Raw genomic sequence first — 18,731 nt, forward strand, 5'->3', positions numbered from 1 at the left:
TATGAAAGGATGCGCTCGCTAACAAGTCTAGGTGGTCGAGCCGGTGGACGATGGGGTGGGCAGGGGCCCTTTAAAGGGCCCCTGCCCCCCCCATCGTCCCAAACACTCTCTACCTCACTTTAAGCGAGCCTCCTCTCCTTCCATTCCCTCCTCGAAATTTTTCTCTCCCGCTCCTCGTCGAGTAGGCTCGGCAAGGCAAAATCACCCCTTCTTTCTCCGGTGTAAGCCGGAGGCGTGGTGTCTGTGGAGTGCGTCACAGGGCGACGTCATGGCCCCGCCTTCAATAGAATTCTTTTCTTGGTTTTTGCATTTTCTCCGCACACTGAACGATCGAGAGGCGCGATCGGCTCGACCACCCAGACTTGTTAGCGAGCGCATCCTTTCATACATCTGTTTGTCATTCCCAGTTAACTAGCCACCTTTTCATTTTCTTTTAGGCCTCCCCACCGTTTCACGAGCGGAGGGGCGGAAGTCGGTTGTGTTCGAAACACACGGCGAAGCGCGGACCCGGCAACCGCCCGTTTGCTTTTCTCCATGCGTGTTTGTGTTCTGTGTGTTTGTGTCTTTTCTCCGCTCCAAAGCATATGTCATTCATTGGAGTCAAGGCGTACGCAAGATGCACGAAAGATAAGCGGTGTGTGTGCGGAGCGGTCAAGTGGGCGAGCGAGGGAAAGGCTCTGCTGCACTAGTAATTAAAACCTTGTTTTGGGGGGCTTGCATAGAAGAAAAAAATCTGAGAAGGGAGCGCGTACGCAGAGCGTCTCGTGAGGTGATCACGGCGGGGGGAGGGGGGGGGGGGCGAACCAACTCCCTCAGTTTTACTATTTTTTACTTTTTATGGCAAGGGTTCAAGGCTGTCGCCGCACGCTCCCTCCGCAGTTTTTTTTTTGTTCCTTCATGCGGGTTTGTAGGCATGAGCCAGAACAGAAGGCGCTGCGGAAAGCGTTGTGCAGACGACGCGTCGCCAAGGCTACGCCCAACCTTCTCCCGTCAGTCAGAACGATGCACCAATGGAGTGCCTTTAGCGAAAGTAGCCCCCCCATGACGTCAGCGGGGTTCAGAGTAGTGGGCCGGGCCCGTTTTTGTTGAAGGAAAGAACGAGCGGGCTTTGATTTGAATTTTCGCAGCTTTTCGGGGCGCGCATGGCTCTAGTATTTTGCAGAGGTTATCTTCGATGCCTCATCTATGCAGTGGGCTTGTTTTTCAAAAATGTCCGGACCCTGGGCAGTGGCCCTTTAAGGAACAGCGGTTATACTGATTTCGCATTACATGCCCTGCTAAAGCCCCTTTCTTCCTCTTGATTTCAACTAGGATATCATTAACCCGCATTTGTTCCCTCACCCACTCCGCCCGCTTCCTACCTCTTAATGTTACACCTATCTTTTTTCTTTCCATAGCTGGCTGCGTTGTCCTTAACTTAAGCTGAACCTTCTTTGCTAGCTTCCACGTTCGTGCCCCATAAGTGAGTACTGGTAATATACAGCTGTTGTATACTTTTCTCTTGAGGAACATTGGTAAACTGCCATTCACGGCCTGAGAGAGTCTGCAATATGCGCTCTGCCCTTCTTATTCTTCTAGTTATTTCCCTCTCATCATCCGGATTAGCAGCCACTGCCTGTCCTAAATAGACATTCCCTTAACATTTCAAGCACCTTGCTACCAATTGTGAACTGCTGTTCCCTTATGAAACTGCTGAACATTACTTTGGTCTTCTGCATGTTACTTTTCAGATCTATCGTTCTGCTCTGCCTGTCTAACGCACTGATCGTGCTTTGCACTTCATGTCCTCAGTGAATTAGCAAGGCAATGTCATAAGCGAATCGCAGATTACTTAGGTATTCTCCATTAACTCTTATCCACAACTTCCATTCCAGGCCCCGGAATACATCCTGCAAACAGGCTGTGAATAGCATTGGCGAGATCATGTCTCCTGCCTGACACCTATCCTTATTGGAATTTTATTGCTGACTTTATGGAGGTCTATGGTAGCTGCGCAGCCATTATAGATATCTTCCAATATTTCACATAACACTCTTCTACACACTGATTCAGCAATGCCTGCATGACACAGCTGAGGTTTCCACTGAGTTAAATGCTTTCTCGTAATCAATTAAGGCTATATGTGGGGGTCAGTTATATTCTGCACGTTTCTCTATTTATTTCATATACCCCCCGGGCCATTGGCATTAGAGAGAGGAGCGGTTACAGGAAAAAAACAAAACATAACAATACAAAAACGAAATGGGGCTATTATCAAATAGTTTCAGATGTGTCCAATCATACAATGTTAGCTATGGCGTTCTTGAAACGCTGGTAATCTTTGATGGTTGCTGTTGGTGCGGGAAGGCGATTTCACTCTGCTGCTGTTCGAGGTAAAAACGACTGAAAGCGTTAGTTCTGCAAAATGGGACACCGACTTTCTAGGCACGATCTAATCTTGATGATAGGTGATGCGGGGAAGAGATTAATTCACTGCGCAGGTGTGGATGATGAAACATCTTACGGAATAGGCAGATACGAAACATTTTGCGACGTGATGCTATGGATGGCAGATTAAGGCTTGATTTCATTGAAGATCACCTGATTGATAGCGTGAATATGGTCTATTGTCGAGTATACTTTACGAAAGCCTGCCTGATAATGTGGTTGATTGAAGTCTAAGGTTGTCCTGACCCTGTTAGCGATTACCTTAGTAAATACCTTGTCGGCAACGGACAGTAAGCTGATCAGTCTGTAAGTCAAGTCCTTGACGTCTACTTTCTTATGAATTAAGATAATGTTGGCGTTTTTCCAAGCTTCTGGTACGCTTGAGGTCACAAGGCGTTGCGTATACAGGGTGGCTAGTTTTCCGAGCACAATCTCTCCTCCGTCCTTCAACAAATCTGTTTTTACCCGATGCGCACACGCTCCTTTCCCCCTTTGCATTGCTCCCAAGGCTTTCTTTACTTCCTCTTTCGCTACTGGTGGGATGTCCCATTGCGGTGCTCCACTGTCTTTCTTATTAACGTTCTGATTGCATTGGCTACCGCATAGATATGTGTAGAACTCTTCGACACCCTATTGTGTCGTCCTTGTGCGGTTGCAGTGAACAGGTTGAACTGAGCACCGAGTGCATTGAAGTGGTGGAAGACAGCCTTTCGGACCAAAGTAACTGACCCCTTCTCCACGCCGGTATCGACACCAGGAAGTCACTGTCATACGGCACCGCAATGCAGTGGGGCATGGTTCGGAACTATGAAAGGAGGCCAGTTAACTTTTGCCATCGATTGTACGTTCACGGATGCTATCTGTACTGTGTATTCACGATGAGCTGAATGTGCTCAACACCCTGTTTTGTCGTCCTTGTGTGGTTCCGGTGAACAGGTTGAGCTGAGCACCGAGTGCCTTGAAGTGGTGGAAGACAGCCTTCCGGACCCCCGACTGCTGCTCGAGGGACGAGAACAGTTCCTGCCAGAAGCCATGACCTCCTATAAGCGGTACGCACTATATATCTGAACACTACGGTAGACGAAGTGTGCTGCCCCATAGGAGTTGAAAGATATTACACTCTTTACCTTATTTACGCCAAATATCTATAGCTACAGTGGCACAAGAAATTTGTAGGGTTTTAACGTATTTAAACCGAGTGAACGTGTGAAGGCATGTTCTCATTCTTCGCCTCTTCTTTCTGGCACCTGCATGTGCCAGCAAGTGCGTTTCTCGCTCTTCATCTTCACATCTTCTTCCCACTCGGCGGCAGCTAGCGCGACGCTCCTCCGAACTAACCCGCGCTTATCCGAGTTACTCCGAGCTACGCACAAGATTCTTGATTTGGGACCGTGTTAAGTAGAACTAGCGAAGCCTGTAAGGGATAAAAGTAGCACGAGGTGAAATTACCCTGCACAGTTCAGCGAGAGTACCTCATCCTTTTCCGTTGCTTGCATCATCCGCACAGTGCAGTGACAGTGCCTCATCTTTTTCCGCTGCTTGCATCACCTGCATAGTTCAGTGACAGTACCTCATCCTTTTCCGTTGCTTGCATCACCTGCATAGTTCAGTGACAGTACCTCATCCTTTTCCGTTGCTTGCATCACCTGCATAGTTCAGTGACAGTACCTCATCCTTTTCCGTTGCTTGCATCACCTGCACAGTTCAGCGACAGTACCTCCTCCTTTTCTGTTGCTTGCATCACCTGCACAGTTCAGTGAGAGTACGTCAGCCTTCCCCGTTGCTTGCATCACCTGCAGAGTTCTTTGACAGTACCTCATCCTTTTCCGTTGCTTGCGTCACCTGCACAGTTCAGTGAGAGTACCCCATCCTTTTCCGTGCTTGCACCACCTGCACAGTTCAGGGACAGTACCTCCTCATTTGCCGTTGCTTGCATCACCTGCACAGTTCAGGGAGAGTACCTCCTGCTTTTCTGTTGCTTGCATCACCTGCACAGTTCAGTGAGAGTACGTCAGCCTTCCCCGTTGCTTGCATCACCTGCATAGTTCAGTGACAGTACCTCATCCTTTTCCGTTGCTTGCACCACCTGCACAGTTCAGGGACAGTACCTCCTCCTTTTCTGTTGCTTGCATCACCTGCACAGTTCAGTGAGAGTACGTCAGCCTTCCCCGTTGCTTGCATCACCTGCAGAGTTCAGTGACAGTACCTCATCCTTTTCCGTTGCTTGCACCACCTGCACAGTTCAGGGACAGTACCTCCTGCTTTTCTGTTGCTTGCATCACCTGCACAGTTCAGTGAGAGTACGTCAGCCTTCCCCGTTGCTTGCATCACCTGCATAGTTCAGTGACAGTACCTCATCCTTTTCCGTTGCTTGCACCACCTGCACAGTTCAGGGACAGTACCTCCTCCTTTTCTGTTGCTTGCATCACCTGCACAGTTCAGTGAGAGTACGTCAGCCTTCCCCGTTGCTTGCATCACCTGCAGAGTTCTTTGACAGTACCTCATCCTTTTCCGTTGCTTGCGTCACCTGCACAGTTCAGTGAGAGTACCCCATCCTTTTCCGTGCTTGCACCACCTGCACAGTTCAGGGACAGTACCTCCTCCTTTGCCGTTGCTTGCATCACCTGCACAGTTCAGGGAGAGTACCTCCTGCTTTTCTGTTGCTTGCATCACCTGCACAGTTCAGTGAGAGTACGTCAGCCTTCCCCGTTGCTTGCATCACCTGCATAGTTCAGTGACAGTACCTCATCCTTTTCCGTTGCTTGCACCACCTGCACAGTTCAGGGACAGTACCTCCTCCTTTTCTGTTGCTTGCATCACCTGCACAGTTCAGTGAGAGTACGTCAGCCTTCCCCGTTGCTTGCATCACCTGCAGAGTTCAGTGACAGTACCTCATCCTTTTCCGTTGCTTGCACGACCTGCACAGTTCAGGGACAGTACCTCCTGCTTTTCTGTTGCTTGCATCACCTGCACAGTTCAGTTAGAGTACGTCAGCCTTCCCCGTTGCTTGCATCACCTGCACAGTTCAGTGACAGTACCTCATCCTTTTCCGTTGCTTGCACCACCTGCACAGTTCAGGGACAGTACCTCCTCCTTTTCTGTTGCTTGCATCACCTGCACAGTTCAGTGAGAGTACGTCAGCCTTCCCCGTTGCTTGCATCACCTGCAGAGTTCTTTGACAATACCTCATCCTTTTCCGTTGCTTGCGTCACCTGCACAGTTCAGTGAGAGTACCCCATCCTTTTCCGTGCTTGCACCACCTGCACAGTTCAGGGACAGTACCTCCTCCTTTGCTGTTGCTTGCATCACCTGCACAGTTCAGGGAGAGTACCTCCTGCTTTTCTGTTGCTTGCATCACCTGCACAGTTCAGTGAGAGTACGTCAGCCTTCCCCGTTGCTTGCATCACCTGCAGAGTTCAGTGACAGTACCCCATCCTTTTCCGTTGCTTGCACCACCTGCACAGTTCAGGGACAGTACCTCCTCCTTTTCTGTTGCTTGCATCACCTGCACAGTTCAGTGAGAGTACGTCAGCCTTCCCCGTTGCTTGCATCACCTGCATAGTTCAGTGACAGTACCTCATCCTTTTCCGTTGCTTGCACCACCTGCACAGTTCAGGGACAGTACCTCCTCCTTTTCTGTTGCTTGCATCACCTGCACAGTTCAGTGAGAGTACGTCAGCCTTCCCCGTTGCTTGCATCACCTGCAGAGTTCAGTGACAGTACCTCATCCTTTTCCGTTGCTTGCACCACCTGCACAGTTCAGGGACAGTACCTCCTGCTTTTCTGTTGCTTGCATCACCTGCACAGTTCAGTGAGAGTACGTCAGCCTTCCCCGTTGCTTGCATCACCTGCATAGTTCAGTGACAGTACCTCATCCTTTTCCGTTGCTTGCACCACCTGCACAGTTCAGGGACAGGACCTCCTCCTTTTCTGTTGCTTGCATCACCTGCACAGTTCAGTGAGAGTACGTCAGCCTTCCCCGTTGCTTGCATCACCTGCAGAGTTCTTTGACAGTACCTCATCCTTTTCCGTTGCTTGCGTCACCTGCACAGTTCAGTGAGAGTACCCCATCCTTTTCCGTGCTTGCACCACCTGCACAGTTCAGGGACAGTACCTCCTCCTTTGCCGTTGCTTGCATCACCTGCACAGTTCAGTGACAGTACCTCCTGCTTTGCCGTTGCTTGCATCACCTGCACAGTTCAGTGACAGTACCTCATCCTTTTCCTTTGTGCCAGGTACGCGATGAAGATCCGGGCGCTGCTCAAGTCGTACCGCATCGAAAGCGAGAGCGAGGCCCTCTCCGGGGCCGTGACCAAGCTCAGCAAGTACGTGAAGGAGAAGAACGACCCTACAGGCATGGCCATGGTGCTCGAGAGCCAGGTCGAGCACGTGGTGCGCCGAACGCGTGAGGAGTTCTTCTCTCAGCAGCTGGACGAGGCTCGCGAGAACCTCAAGGCCTCGGCGTGGTACCAGGTGAGGCGTCGTACGTTTTCTTTTCTGCGTACCGCGCTTCCAGTCTAGTATTCAGTGGAGGTGTGGTCCGTGCATATTGAGGGAAGCTGGGTGTGCGAACAAACAAGCCGAAAAAAGATATGGAGTACGAACAGAACGCTAAAAGCTGTCACCTTATTCTTTCGTTAAGTGTTGTATTCGCGTCATTTCCTTTGTCCTTCACTTTCTTGTTTAGCCGTGGTCGAACGCACTCTGCAGTAAAGAGTACCTGCGCCCGCAAACTTAGCACGAAAGAAGCGCGTGGCTTGGAAGACACACCAGCGCCGCGAAGCGGTGGCCGCCTGGTCTTAAGACCATGCTCCATGGTGTGTTTGCGGCGGCTGAGTATAACGGGTGCCATGTCGCCGCTGTCGTCAGTCGACGCCACGCACTCGTGCTTTCGTGTTAAGCTTGTGGGCGGCGTTGCAGTGCAAGAAGGGAGGCGATACACCTGTACTACAAATGAACTAATTCTTGTGGTTGACTATTTTCTAGTGTGAGCAGCCTGCTGCCGTTTCCCGCCCCCCTCCCCTTCGCAGTAATGGAAGTGCGTGCATGGCTGGTGTTCAGCCTTTACAGTGGAAGACTGAAAGATTGCGCTCTTAGGAGGGGGGGGGGGGGGGGGGGGGGAGGGGCGAGGGGGGATGTAGCCCTGGTCGCCCTCGTCCGTCGTGGTGTCCCTTCGAAGCACAGTGCAATAGACATACTTGCTGTATCGTATCGCAACCTGCGTGCGCAAGATAGCGCTGTGCCCTCGCCCTGACTTGATATTGTGTCCCCTCTTTCTTAACCCCCTTGCCACTATTTCTCTTTAAATATGCTCGCTGAATAAACAGCACGGCATTGTTCCCTTCACACTGGCATGCGTCACTTCACTGGACAACGAGACGAAACATGGTGTCAGAAGTGGGATAAGGCCCGGCCTAAGGAACGCCCCTGCACCTAGGACCTGGAACGGCTGCCGGCGGCGTGCTGCTGGAAGCAAGAAATGGAGCGCCTAAGGCCGCCAGAACCACTGCGTCTAACAGGAGACGGCGGTCGAAGTTGGAAGTTGTTCAAACAGAAATTTGAACTCTTTTTGCAAGCAACGTCCAGTTCCAGCAAGCCAGCATCAGAAGCAGAAAAAACCACTGCCAGCAAGCCAGCATCAGAAGCAGCAAAAACTGCACTCTTCCTTAGCGTGGCCGGTGAGGATGCAATTGAAGTGTTCAATAATTTTTTGTTTGCCGACGGGGAAGACAGAGAAGACTACGCCACCGTCATTGCGAAGTTCGAGGAATACTGCGTCGAGCAACAGAACGAAGTACACGAACGGTATGTGTTTCGTTCACGGATCCAAGGCGAAGCAGAGCCATTCGAACAGTTCCTTCGCGACCTAAAAAAGCAGGCCATGAATTGCAACTTTGGGACAAGTGCAGACGATATGGTTCGCGACCAAATTGTATTCGGCACGAACTCTCCAAAACTGCGAGAAAAAATGCTGCGGGAAAAGAAGCTAACTCTGGGAAAAGCCGTAGATTTGTGCAAGGCGGCAGAAACATCAGCACGTCAGAACGAGTTCTGGAGTCGAACAAAGAAACTGTCCGAGATCAACGCTGTCTCTTCGAGTAGAACCGGAGTGAAGCTACAACAGCTCTCGAGGCGAGTTTCCAGGTGCAGTCGATGCGACCGCACTCACGCCCCACGACAGTGCCCTGCCTATGGCAAGACTTGCTATTCGTGCAGCAGGCCCAACCACTTCGCATCGTGCTGCAGAGCGAATGCCCACGTTCAAGAAGTACAGCACGAAGGTGACGATTTTGACGTTCTGGACATAGCCATTGGCAGTGTCATAAGCAACCGCGACTGGTGTGTGAAGGCCAAATTTGGCGGCAAGGAGGTGACGTTCAAGGTCGACACTGGCTCCCAGGCGAATCTTGTACCTATGTCACTCTTTCGGACGTTAAATGCAGGTGCACTGAAGCCCAGTGGTGCCGTTCTGCGGCCGTACGGAGGTGGTATCATCAAACACTGCGGCACGTGCTCAGCGCCGGTGCAAGTAGGTGAACGAAAAATTTGCACTGAATTCTTCATAGTCAAGAAAAACCACCAGGCCATCTTGGGACTTCAAGCCAGCGAGCTGCTAGGTCTACTTCGCCGCACAGTGGACACCGTCACCTCGACCTCTTCTCATGAAGTGGCTAGGGAGTACCCTGGGCTCTTTCAAGGAACTGGGTGCTTACAACGTGAATACAGGATACTGCTGCGCAAGGACGCTGTGCCCGTCGTTCAAGCTGCTCGGAGGGTGCCCATTGCCTTACAGGAGCCATTGCGTACTGAGCTACAGCGAATGGAGAAAGAAGGAATCATCAGAAAGGTCAGCGACCCAACCGACTGGGTAAGCCCACTAGTCATTACACGCAAGAAAGACGGAAAAATGAGGGTGTGCATGGATCCGAGAAGGATCAACGACAGCCTGAAAAGAGAGCACTACCAGATGCCGCGTCGGGAAGATATCGAGGCGGAGTTAGCGGGAGCTAAGTTCTTTTCTCGTCTAGACGCAAATGCGGGCTTTCACCAGATCCCGCTTGAGGAGCGGTCGTCGAAACTTTGTACGTTCGCAACGCCCTTCGGCCGGTACTGCTTTCTCCGGCTTCCTTTCGGGCTCGCGTCCGCCAGCGAGGTGTTTCAAAAGGCGCTGAATGAAGTCTTTGACGGTGTTCCTGGAGTACGGGTGTACGTGGATGACGTTCTCATTTGGGGCACTACCAGAGAAGAGCACGATGAACGACTAAGATGTGCACTAAAAGCAGCTGAAGCTGCAGGCCTGACATTCAATGTTGCAAAATGCGAGTTTGGCGCCGAAAAAATAGCATTTTTAGGCGACGTGATCAGCAGCGAAGGAATAAGCCCTAGTCCGGCCCTGGTCGAAAGCGTAAGGAACATGCCAAAACCACAAAACAAACAGGCAGTACACAGGTTGCTCGGGGTGGTAAATTACTTCAGCAAGTACTTGCCATCCCTAGCTCTGCGAACGCCAATTCTCCGCTCTCTTCTAAAGAAAAATGTTTTATTCGAATGGACGGCCAATCACGAGAGAGAGTGGAAAGATATATGCGACGCGCTCACCAAGGCACCATTACTCGCAATTTTTGACCCACAGAAAGAAACAAAAGTGACGTCAGACGCGTCACAGAACGGCATCGGTTCAGCTCTGCTACAGCGGCACGGCGTAAATTGGAGGCCAGTCGCTTACGCGTCGAAAACACTGACAGAGTGTGAACAGCGCTATTCACAGATCGAAAAAGAAGCGATGGCTCTCGTATTTGGCTGTGAGAAGTTTGACCACTTCACATACGGTCGCCCAGTCTTGCTTGAAAGTGACCATCAGCCGCTAATAAATATATCAAAAAAGGCCATAGCAGACATGCCGCCGAGATTGCAGCGGTTTTTCCTGAGACTGTTGAAATATGATTACGCTCTAACATTTGTTCCGGGTAAACAGATGCAGTTGGCAGACATGCTCTCAAGGTCGGCGGGTCCTGCTGACATCAGCCACTCGGAGACAGAAGATGTTGAAGTCCATGCCATCAGCATTTTGTCTGCACTGGTGAGTGACAGAACAGCTGCACTACTTGCGCGTGAGACGGGAGCTGATACCTATCTCAAAGTGGTGATGCAGAACCTCGCAGACGGGGTCACGGTTGAAGGTCCGCTCAAATCTGTGGCTGCTGAACTTTCAGTAGTGGGTGGAATACTGTTTAAAGGAACGAAGGTCGTTATACCTCGAAGCATGCGGGCCGAGACATTGAAACTCATTCATGCTGGGCATCTTGGCATTGCGAAGTGCAGAGCAAGGGCAAGGCAGCTGGTGTACTGGCCAAACATCAACAGTGACGTTGCATCGATGATTGAGGGTTGTTCAACCTGCAGAAAGTATGCTTATAACCAACCATCAGAGCCACTGATGCTCCGCGCCACTCCAACCCAAGCCTGGTACCGCGTTGGTGTCGACATATTTCAATATGGCGGAAAATACTACCTCATTGCTTACGATGCCATGTCGAATTTTCCAGATGTCGAGGAGCTCTGCGACCAAACGGCATCCGGCGTCATCGAAAAACTTGGGGCCATGTTTTCACGATTCGGAATCCCGATGGAGGTATGCACAGATAATGGCCCACAGTTCTCCAGCCATGAGTTCGCTCTTTTCGCTGAGCTGTACGACTTCAAACATGTTACGTCAAGCCCGATGTTTCCTCGGTCCAATGGGCTGGCCGAAAAGGGAGTGCAAGTAGTAAAGCGTATCCTCAAGAAAACCACAGAGGCGAATGAAAACTTTTGGCTTGGTATGCTCAATTACAGATCAAGCCCATTGGAAGACGGCCGGTCGCCCGGCGAACTGCTCCAAGGGAGGACCCTGCGCACGAATTTGCCAGACTTTCGACGTCAGGCTGTTACACGGGTCAAGAAACATGAGCAGGCGAGTCACGCCACCCGATGCCTGGCCCCACTTCAAAAAGACGACGTCGTGCGCATTAAGGGGACAACGTGGGATCGCAAGGCCAAGGTAACTGCAGCGGCAGCTCCTCGCTCCTACTACGTGCAAACCAATGATGGCAAGATGTTGCGGCGCAATCGACAACATTTACTGGCAACAAAGGAGAAGTTTGACACTGAGGCCTCAGACAGCGATGAATCTAGCGATGACAGCATTTTAGCCCGGGAAGAGTCGTCAACCCTACCACCGGCACCAGCGGCTCCGGTTATGCCGTCCAGAGACACCAGTCCGGCGCCCCAGCAACCCCGCCGGTCCGCACGTGTGAGAAAGCCGCTTGACCGCCTTCATTACGACGAGAACTTCAAGCAAATCAGCCACCAGCGTTAAATGTGCTGCGAAAAACTGTGACGGAGGAGGATGTATCGTATCGCAACCTGCGTGCGCAAGATAGCGCTGTGCCCTCGCCCTGACTTGATATTGTGTCCCCTCTTTCTTAACCCCCTTGCCACTATTTCTCTTTAAATATGCTCGCTGAATAAACAGCACGGCATTGTTCCCTTCACACTGGCATGCGTCACTTCACTGGACAACGAGACGAAACACTTGCTAAGCCATGCTGACTAGTCGTATAGAGATTCATTCTCAAGGTAGCATCGTGGCGACCAAGAAAGCATATAAGACATCATATGAGCGACAGCAGTCTCCCGCCGACGTTACGCAAGCTACCTGGCATAGCCTGAATGACATTCTTGCGGTATTCCGCCGGACCACTAACACATTCGACGGCGACGACTGTTAAGAAATAGGCGATTACTGCGGTCATGGCGGAAGCTCGGTGGGTAGTACCGAGCTGAACTAATCAGCCTTTCCAACCCCTCCTCCGGGTCTCCGACAGAAAGGATACGACAAATAACGAGAAGGAATACTTCGAGCCGGCGGTGTTATGTGTATTTGGTGCTTAGTAATGCTTCTTGGTTGTGGCCATTACGGAAAGACATTTTTCAATAAAAACTACTACTGGGACCATTCTTCCATCTTCTGAAGACATTTCACCATGACGTATGTTTTAACGAAGGGCCATGCTCTAGCGTTAGCGTTTTTCGTTCGATGGTAGCCGTAGGATAGCTTTACACCTTACGGCGACTACGTTAAGGCTAACGCCTTGTGCAGGGTAATTCGTTGAAGTATCATGTGGGGTCGGGACACAGGTGACGTACGATCTTCAGTCCTCGGAAGGTGGCATCCAGAGCTTCCCCTGGGTGGTGTCCGATGTGCTTATGCGCATCGTGGTCAACACGTCCTCCTGCGTCCCCGGGCCTGCGTCGCGCAACAGCTTCAGCCAGCGACTCGGTGCGCTGCTGCTGGGCAGGCCGCACCCTGGTGGCGGCGACCAGGACGACACGCGGCACGGTGCTGACACGGTGCTGACCAACCTGCTCAGGCTCGTGTACGACTGGATCGACTCCAGCTGCGAGTTCCTCTTCGTCAAGGACTCGGAGGAGTTGGACCTCTACAAGAACATAATGCGCGAAGCCTGCGTCAAGGTGGGTGGGGTCAGCATAAGAGCTGCGTGGGGTGGAGATCCTGGGCAACACAATCTGAAAGGGTTGGGCTCTTTTACACACTGAGGATCTTTTCAGCATCGCTGTTCACTGGCTTGCGTTCTTCGCCACCCAACGCCCGAAACAAGCGGGACAGAAGAAATAATATGGCTCGCTTGCTCTAACAAAAATCAGTATGTTTTGTTATACAGAAACATGTACAGCTACATGCGGCAGCTTTGAAACGAAGCGCCTTGCACTGCTGTATGGGATGCTGTAGAAGTGCCGGCATTTTTTCTCGTGTTTCATGTCACAGCTGTTTCGACAGTCTACCGGGATGAAGGTGATCTTGTCACTCGACATAAGCTTCAGTTTGTGCTGATTGTGCGGTACAAATATAAAGTTTTAACGTAGCACAAACGTACTAACGCATGTGCCGGATAATCTTGCTTGGCCAACGGTAAAGCAATCGCACCTGCTTGCTTACCTGCAGCAGGCAACCGGCTGGTACGGTTACGACATTGCTATCATAACTTAATAATAACGAAGTGTCTTGCCACCTCGACGGTTTCTCCTGCCTTATGTTTGGTTTCGTTTTGGGCAATCAGGAAATGCGCACGATCGGGCGCTTAACGGGGATTAAGGTTTACGTTGTGAAAGTTTCGAGAGCTTAAGAATGTAGAGGCGGTATTTGTAAGCACTTGCAAGATCTTTTACATACTCCCGGCGTGAAGTGAGGGCGATTTCGTGCGGTAACACAGTACGCTAATGTCACCGCACTATATAGAAGAAACGTATTCATAGATAAATGTACTTAGTGCGTGTGTCATTCTCAGAGTGCGAGGGCACGCAGCGGAAGTTCACAGTTCACTTTATATCGCAGGTGTGGCGCTCCCTCTCGAGGGACGTGCCACCGCACAAGCTTGTGGTCCTGTGCCTGCGCTTCGCGTGCGCATGGTGCCTCAAGATCTTCCAGGGCGGCAGCGACGGAGAGCTCATCTCCCTGGAGTGCCGACGCCGCTACCGGCTGGGACACCTGGCCCTCATCACGCTCAACCGGCTCTCCATGTCCGGCAACTTGGCCTATCTGCGCAGGGCACCCGAGGTGTGCCCCTCCACCGAGCTGATCAGGTATTTCACACCTTTCTTTGAAACCAGAAGGACGCGTCTCGTTGAACGAAGCGAATTTTTAAGAGGTTCGTAATAAAGGAGTAATTACTCACTGGCATGCACCTAAGCGCAGCCATACGGCTACAAAGAAAAGCTGTACAGCTTTGTCGGAAACTTCGTAGTTGAAGAAAAATTCGTCCTGGTCCGGGGTTCGAACCCGGGACCAGCGCTTCACCGGAACAGTCGCTCTACCAACTGAGCTAACCGGGACGGCAAGCTTATGGAAAGGAGTAAGCGAATTGATTAATAACTCGAAATGGGAACAGTGTCGGTAAAATGTTTAGGGGAATCACCCAAGGTAGAGTCAATTTATAATAAGGGAGCAATTACTAATTGGCAGCCACTCAAGCGCAGCCATACAGCAACAAAGGAAAGCTATACAGGTTGCTCAGTAACTTCGTAGGTAACAAAAAATCCATCCTGGAGGCCAAAGAGTAATTACTCCCTTATTACAAATCTAATGGTTGGTTTAGTGGTTTATTGGGGTTTAACGTCCCGAAGAAAGTATGTCTATGAGGGACGCCGTAGTGAAGGGCCCCGGAAATTTCGACCACTTGAGGTTCTTTAACGTGCACTGACATCGCACAGCACACGGGCCTCTAGAATTTCGCCTTCATCGAAATTCAGCCGCCGCGGCCGGGATCGAACCCGCGTCTTTCGGGTCAGCAGCCGAGCGCCGTAACCACTTAGCCACCTCGGCGGGGTACAAATCTAATGTACCTTGGAGGATTCCCCTAAACATTTGACCACACAATTCTGAGCGCCAACAAATATTATGCGAAGCATATTACTAGAGCTACACTACAGCCCGTCGAGCGCGGCGATGGAGCTACCATTGACCTTTAGCGTGACCACGTGACACCACGTGACAACATGACGTCACAGCAGAGGAGAGATGGGCTGCCGGCTCGCGCGGTCGGCCGCGGCGGTGGAGGCTCCACATCAGAGGCGCTGCCTGCTGCTGCTGGGGGTACATCAATACAGCCTATAGGGAATGGTGGCGGTGGTGGAATAACTAAGGGTGTTTCCAATGTACTTTCCATGGGTGCCAAGAATGCTGTTGTAGCCGGTGCTGGGGCAGCGGTTGTACACTCTGCATTGAATTCACCGATGATCCCGTATATAGCTGCCACGGCAATCCTTGCTGCACTTCTAGTGGTTGTATTAAAATGACCAAGTATTCAACCAAGGAAAGCCATGTATTACCAAGCCTAGCCATCAATATGCTTCGCATCTGACTAGGCTTAACCTTAGCTAAGCCTCAGCCATTTTTTGTTTTATGGACGTAAGGAGATGCCTTCCACCAAGTTTCAGTCGCAGGCGTTGAGTGGAACATACTTACCGGCATCCAGTGACGTCAAGGTGCATTTGACTGAAATATTGTGATATCACCGAACTTACCAGTGAATAACCAGTGCCTGGTGCTTGCCGGCGTCGTCAACGTCATCGGGAATGAGGTCCGGGAATGCGGTCACTGATGGCCATTTGGTCTGGCGCTCACTAATTGCCCAGGCACTCAATGAGCGCCAGCCCAAGCGTTAATGTGAAGTCCAGGTTGGCCTGTCGACCCTGAGGTCGAAATGTACATCCGAGCTGGCACCAAGACTGAAACTGCCTTTACAAAATTGTTTGTAAATAATAATTCACCCGGTGCACTGGTGTTTCCAGCTCACTTTCATGATAACTAGGCCCGTGAGCCTCTTTCTAGGCAAAGAAACGGACACCCAGAAACTTTGTCTGCACCTCTTTAAAGGACAAAGCAATCGAAATACGCAGAAAATAGCTACAAAGGATTTACAGGCCGCAGAAGAGGAATCGATGACTGTTTTGAGCGAAGGTACCGCTAAGAAATTTCATTTCATTTCATTTCACTTCATTTATTTTCCTTAAAGGCCCAGTGAGGGGCATTACATAAGGGGCGGGTACAATATTCATGGGGGGCAAGTGTTAACAGGATGACAACGATTCCACCGGTGATGATTCCACCAGTAAATTCCACCAGTGATGCTCTTTCTTCCTATTGAAGTCAACCCCAGAAATGATTGTTGAACATTCGCGTCGCCTTTGTTGCGGGGTTACGTTAGCATTGGTCATTGTTCTATACAGCATTAACGTGGAGCATCAAACCACAGAGAAGACGTCCATGAGTCTACGTGAACATTTCCCCGTGTACACCGCTGCATGCTTCGCGCAGAGCACAAGGAGGCTGCGGTTACACCGCACATCATCAGACGCTGCAGTAATCGGCGATGTTCATCTCATATACACGGTGTCCAGGCTAACTTTAGCCAAGGGTTAAAAAATAACGTAATTGAGGTAGGCCAGGGACACAATTTACATACAGCTACCAGACGGCTTGCGCATCTAGGCGATTTTTTGTATTGCTGTTAATTAAAGAGTAATTAAGATAATTTTTCTAAATGCGTAAATATTGACTTTATACGGGAGGTGTGAATAGCAAAGTTGGAGAGCACCTTCAGAAACCCCCATTCTAATTATTTGCGATAAAGAAAGCCTCACGTGTATCTTTTTTCCGAGCTCCAAAGAAAGTCCGCGAAATACAAAAAATCAGGTGACTAGCGCATTCTTGCGCCACGATTGTGCTGCTCTCAATCCTGGCTTGAGTGAACAAAATCAGCTGCTGGTATGGCGAGATGACCCCACTACTCCGGCAGGCCGATATGTCGACGGTGGTTGCGACGCCCGCGCAAGCCAGGCTGCAGGCGTGACGGCACAAGTTTCGCCGCAACCACCATCGAAATATCGGCCTGCCGGAGCAATGTGGTCGTCACGCCTTGCCAGTAGCTGATTTCGTTCACTCAAGCCAGGATTGAGAGCCGCACAATCGTGGCGCACGAACGCACCAGTCACGTGATTTTTTTTTGTATTTCGCGGACTTTCTTTGGAGCTCGGACGAAAGATACACCTGAGGCTTTCTTTATCTTAAATGAATCGAATGTAGGTTTCTAAAGGTGCTCTCCGACTTTGCTATTCACATTTGCTTTCTAAAGTCAATATTTACGCCTTTAGAAAAATTATCTTAATTGCTAACTATAAATTCAAAATAAAAAATTGCCTATGATGGGCAAGCCGGTTGGCAGGTGTAAGTGGTTTTCATGGCCTACTTCAAATATTTTATCTTTAAACCTTCGCTGAAGTTAGCCTTGACACCCTGCATATTATAGTCTTCAGTGCCATACTTTCAGGCAGTTCTTGAGATGATTTCTAAGGAATTGTTAACTGCGCCAGGAATAACAGTTTACAGATTGTGTGATTGCCATGTTTTAAGTGTGGACATAATCGGCATGCTTGGAGAAATACAATGAAATGAGGATACGCCTCTCAGTCTTGATTTATTGAGGAATTAAATAAAAACAGCCACTGAATGTTTTGCAAATCCAAGGCGACTGTACAGTTTTTCTAAAGGACCCCTGCGCGCGATGCCTTGGTAACTATTCATCGCAGTACACGAAACACCCTGAATTATCTTCCGCTGTCCTATTGGCTGTCCTCCCCAGGATTTACATCGACCGGGAAGACGAAGAATTCTTCCTAATCCTGCGTCGCTACGAGGACATCTTCATGACGGTCATGATCGAGTGGTCCGGCGTACAGGACATACAATGCATCCTCAAGACGGACCGCATGGACGAGTGGTTCCTGCAGCTTATGGTCACCGGGAGCCGCTGGGCGCTGGAGCGCCTCAAGGAGATCGTCGTCTGCCCGACTTTCCGCCAGGTGCTCTTGCTAGTGCTCAGGCGGGAGATTTCGGAGGAGTCGGAGTCGTAGAAGAAAGCGGTCACCGGGACACGACAGGGGTGGTAGACAAGCATAGTAGCCCTGCAGCCATTCCCCAAAACAGCAGTAACAGTACAATTACTATTTTTTTACCAAGACCAGTACACACACCTGACACCTGCGGCGATATTTTACGCTATAAGGAATTGTATATATTTTTACTATTGTTTTTATACATGACCTCGAGACACGCTAGCTCAATCTGAGTTCTTTGGGTGTATTTTTCTTTGTTTGGTTTTTTTACTGGTATCGCATATTATTACCTTTACTCGGAAACGGGGCACACACACCTTGTGAACTTTGGACATTCATTTTTTTTAAGCTACGCGATGTTCTGACTTTACTAAGCAAGTGCGGCATCGGAAATTAACGCACCAAAGTGCAAAGTGGCCGCGCTATGGCGGGCTGGAGCGGCCCAGGGCTCTACGGCCACACTCTTGTAAGCCCTGAAACAGCTCTACAGTCAAGGCGTACACTCTTGCTGATTGTTAGCCATGAACTCTGTGCCGGTATGACGTAGTGTGAGATACTTTGTGTGCAAGACTGCCGGAATCACACCATCTCTGGGACTGGCTGATAAAATAAAGTGTTTTTTTTTTTTTTTTAAGCAGCGCCTTAGTTCTTACTCGATAATTTCAACCATCTCCATGCTTTCATGGACAGATGGCTCAGTTAGGCTGTGTCTTTGCGGTGTTTTCATTGTCTACTTGAAACCTACTTTTCTCGGCAGGCGTATTGTCGGCAGGCGTACACGTATACAGTACTTGCCAAAAGTAACCCGGCACAGGTGGTTTGTTTCTGAGCCGCGTAACGAAGTACTTATG

General features: G+C 50.3%; 2 protein-coding genes across 2 annotated transcripts in view; both read left to right on the forward strand.

Moving 5' to 3' along the window:
* LOC149365464 (uncharacterized) overlaps positions 1-18,436 on the forward strand; it is a 43,503-nt gene extending 25,067 nt beyond the window's left edge. The window contains exons 17-21 of the mRNA XM_089585188.1: positions 3,364-3,476; positions 6,663-6,900; positions 12,607-12,942; positions 13,823-14,070; positions 17,628-18,436. Coding sequence (XP_089441314.1) covers positions 3,364-3,476; positions 6,663-6,900; positions 12,607-12,942; positions 13,823-14,070; positions 17,628-17,898 — 1,206 coding nt within the window. The 3' untranslated portion in view covers positions 17,899-18,436. The remainder of the gene's footprint in view (positions 1-3,363; positions 3,477-6,662; positions 6,901-12,606; positions 12,943-13,822; positions 14,071-17,627) is intronic.
* On the forward strand, positions 7,644-11,960 carry LOC149365465 (uncharacterized). The gene is made up of 4 exons (XM_089542754.1): positions 7,644-9,295; positions 10,403-10,507; positions 10,974-11,059; positions 11,263-11,960. Exons 1-4 carry the CDS (start codon positions 7,907-7,909, stop codon positions 11,783-11,785), a joined length of 2,103 nt encoding a protein of 700 aa, XP_089398880.1. The 5' UTR covers positions 7,644-7,906; the 3' UTR covers positions 11,786-11,960.
* Positions 18,437-18,731: the final 295 nt, after the last annotated feature.

This window comes from Amblyomma mixtum, chromosome 1, assembly GCF_055824585.1.
Source record: "Amblyomma mixtum isolate Tamu chromosome 1, ASM5582458v1, whole genome shotgun sequence".
NCBI lineage: Eukaryota > Metazoa > Arthropoda > Arachnida > Ixodida > Ixodidae > Amblyomma > Amblyomma mixtum.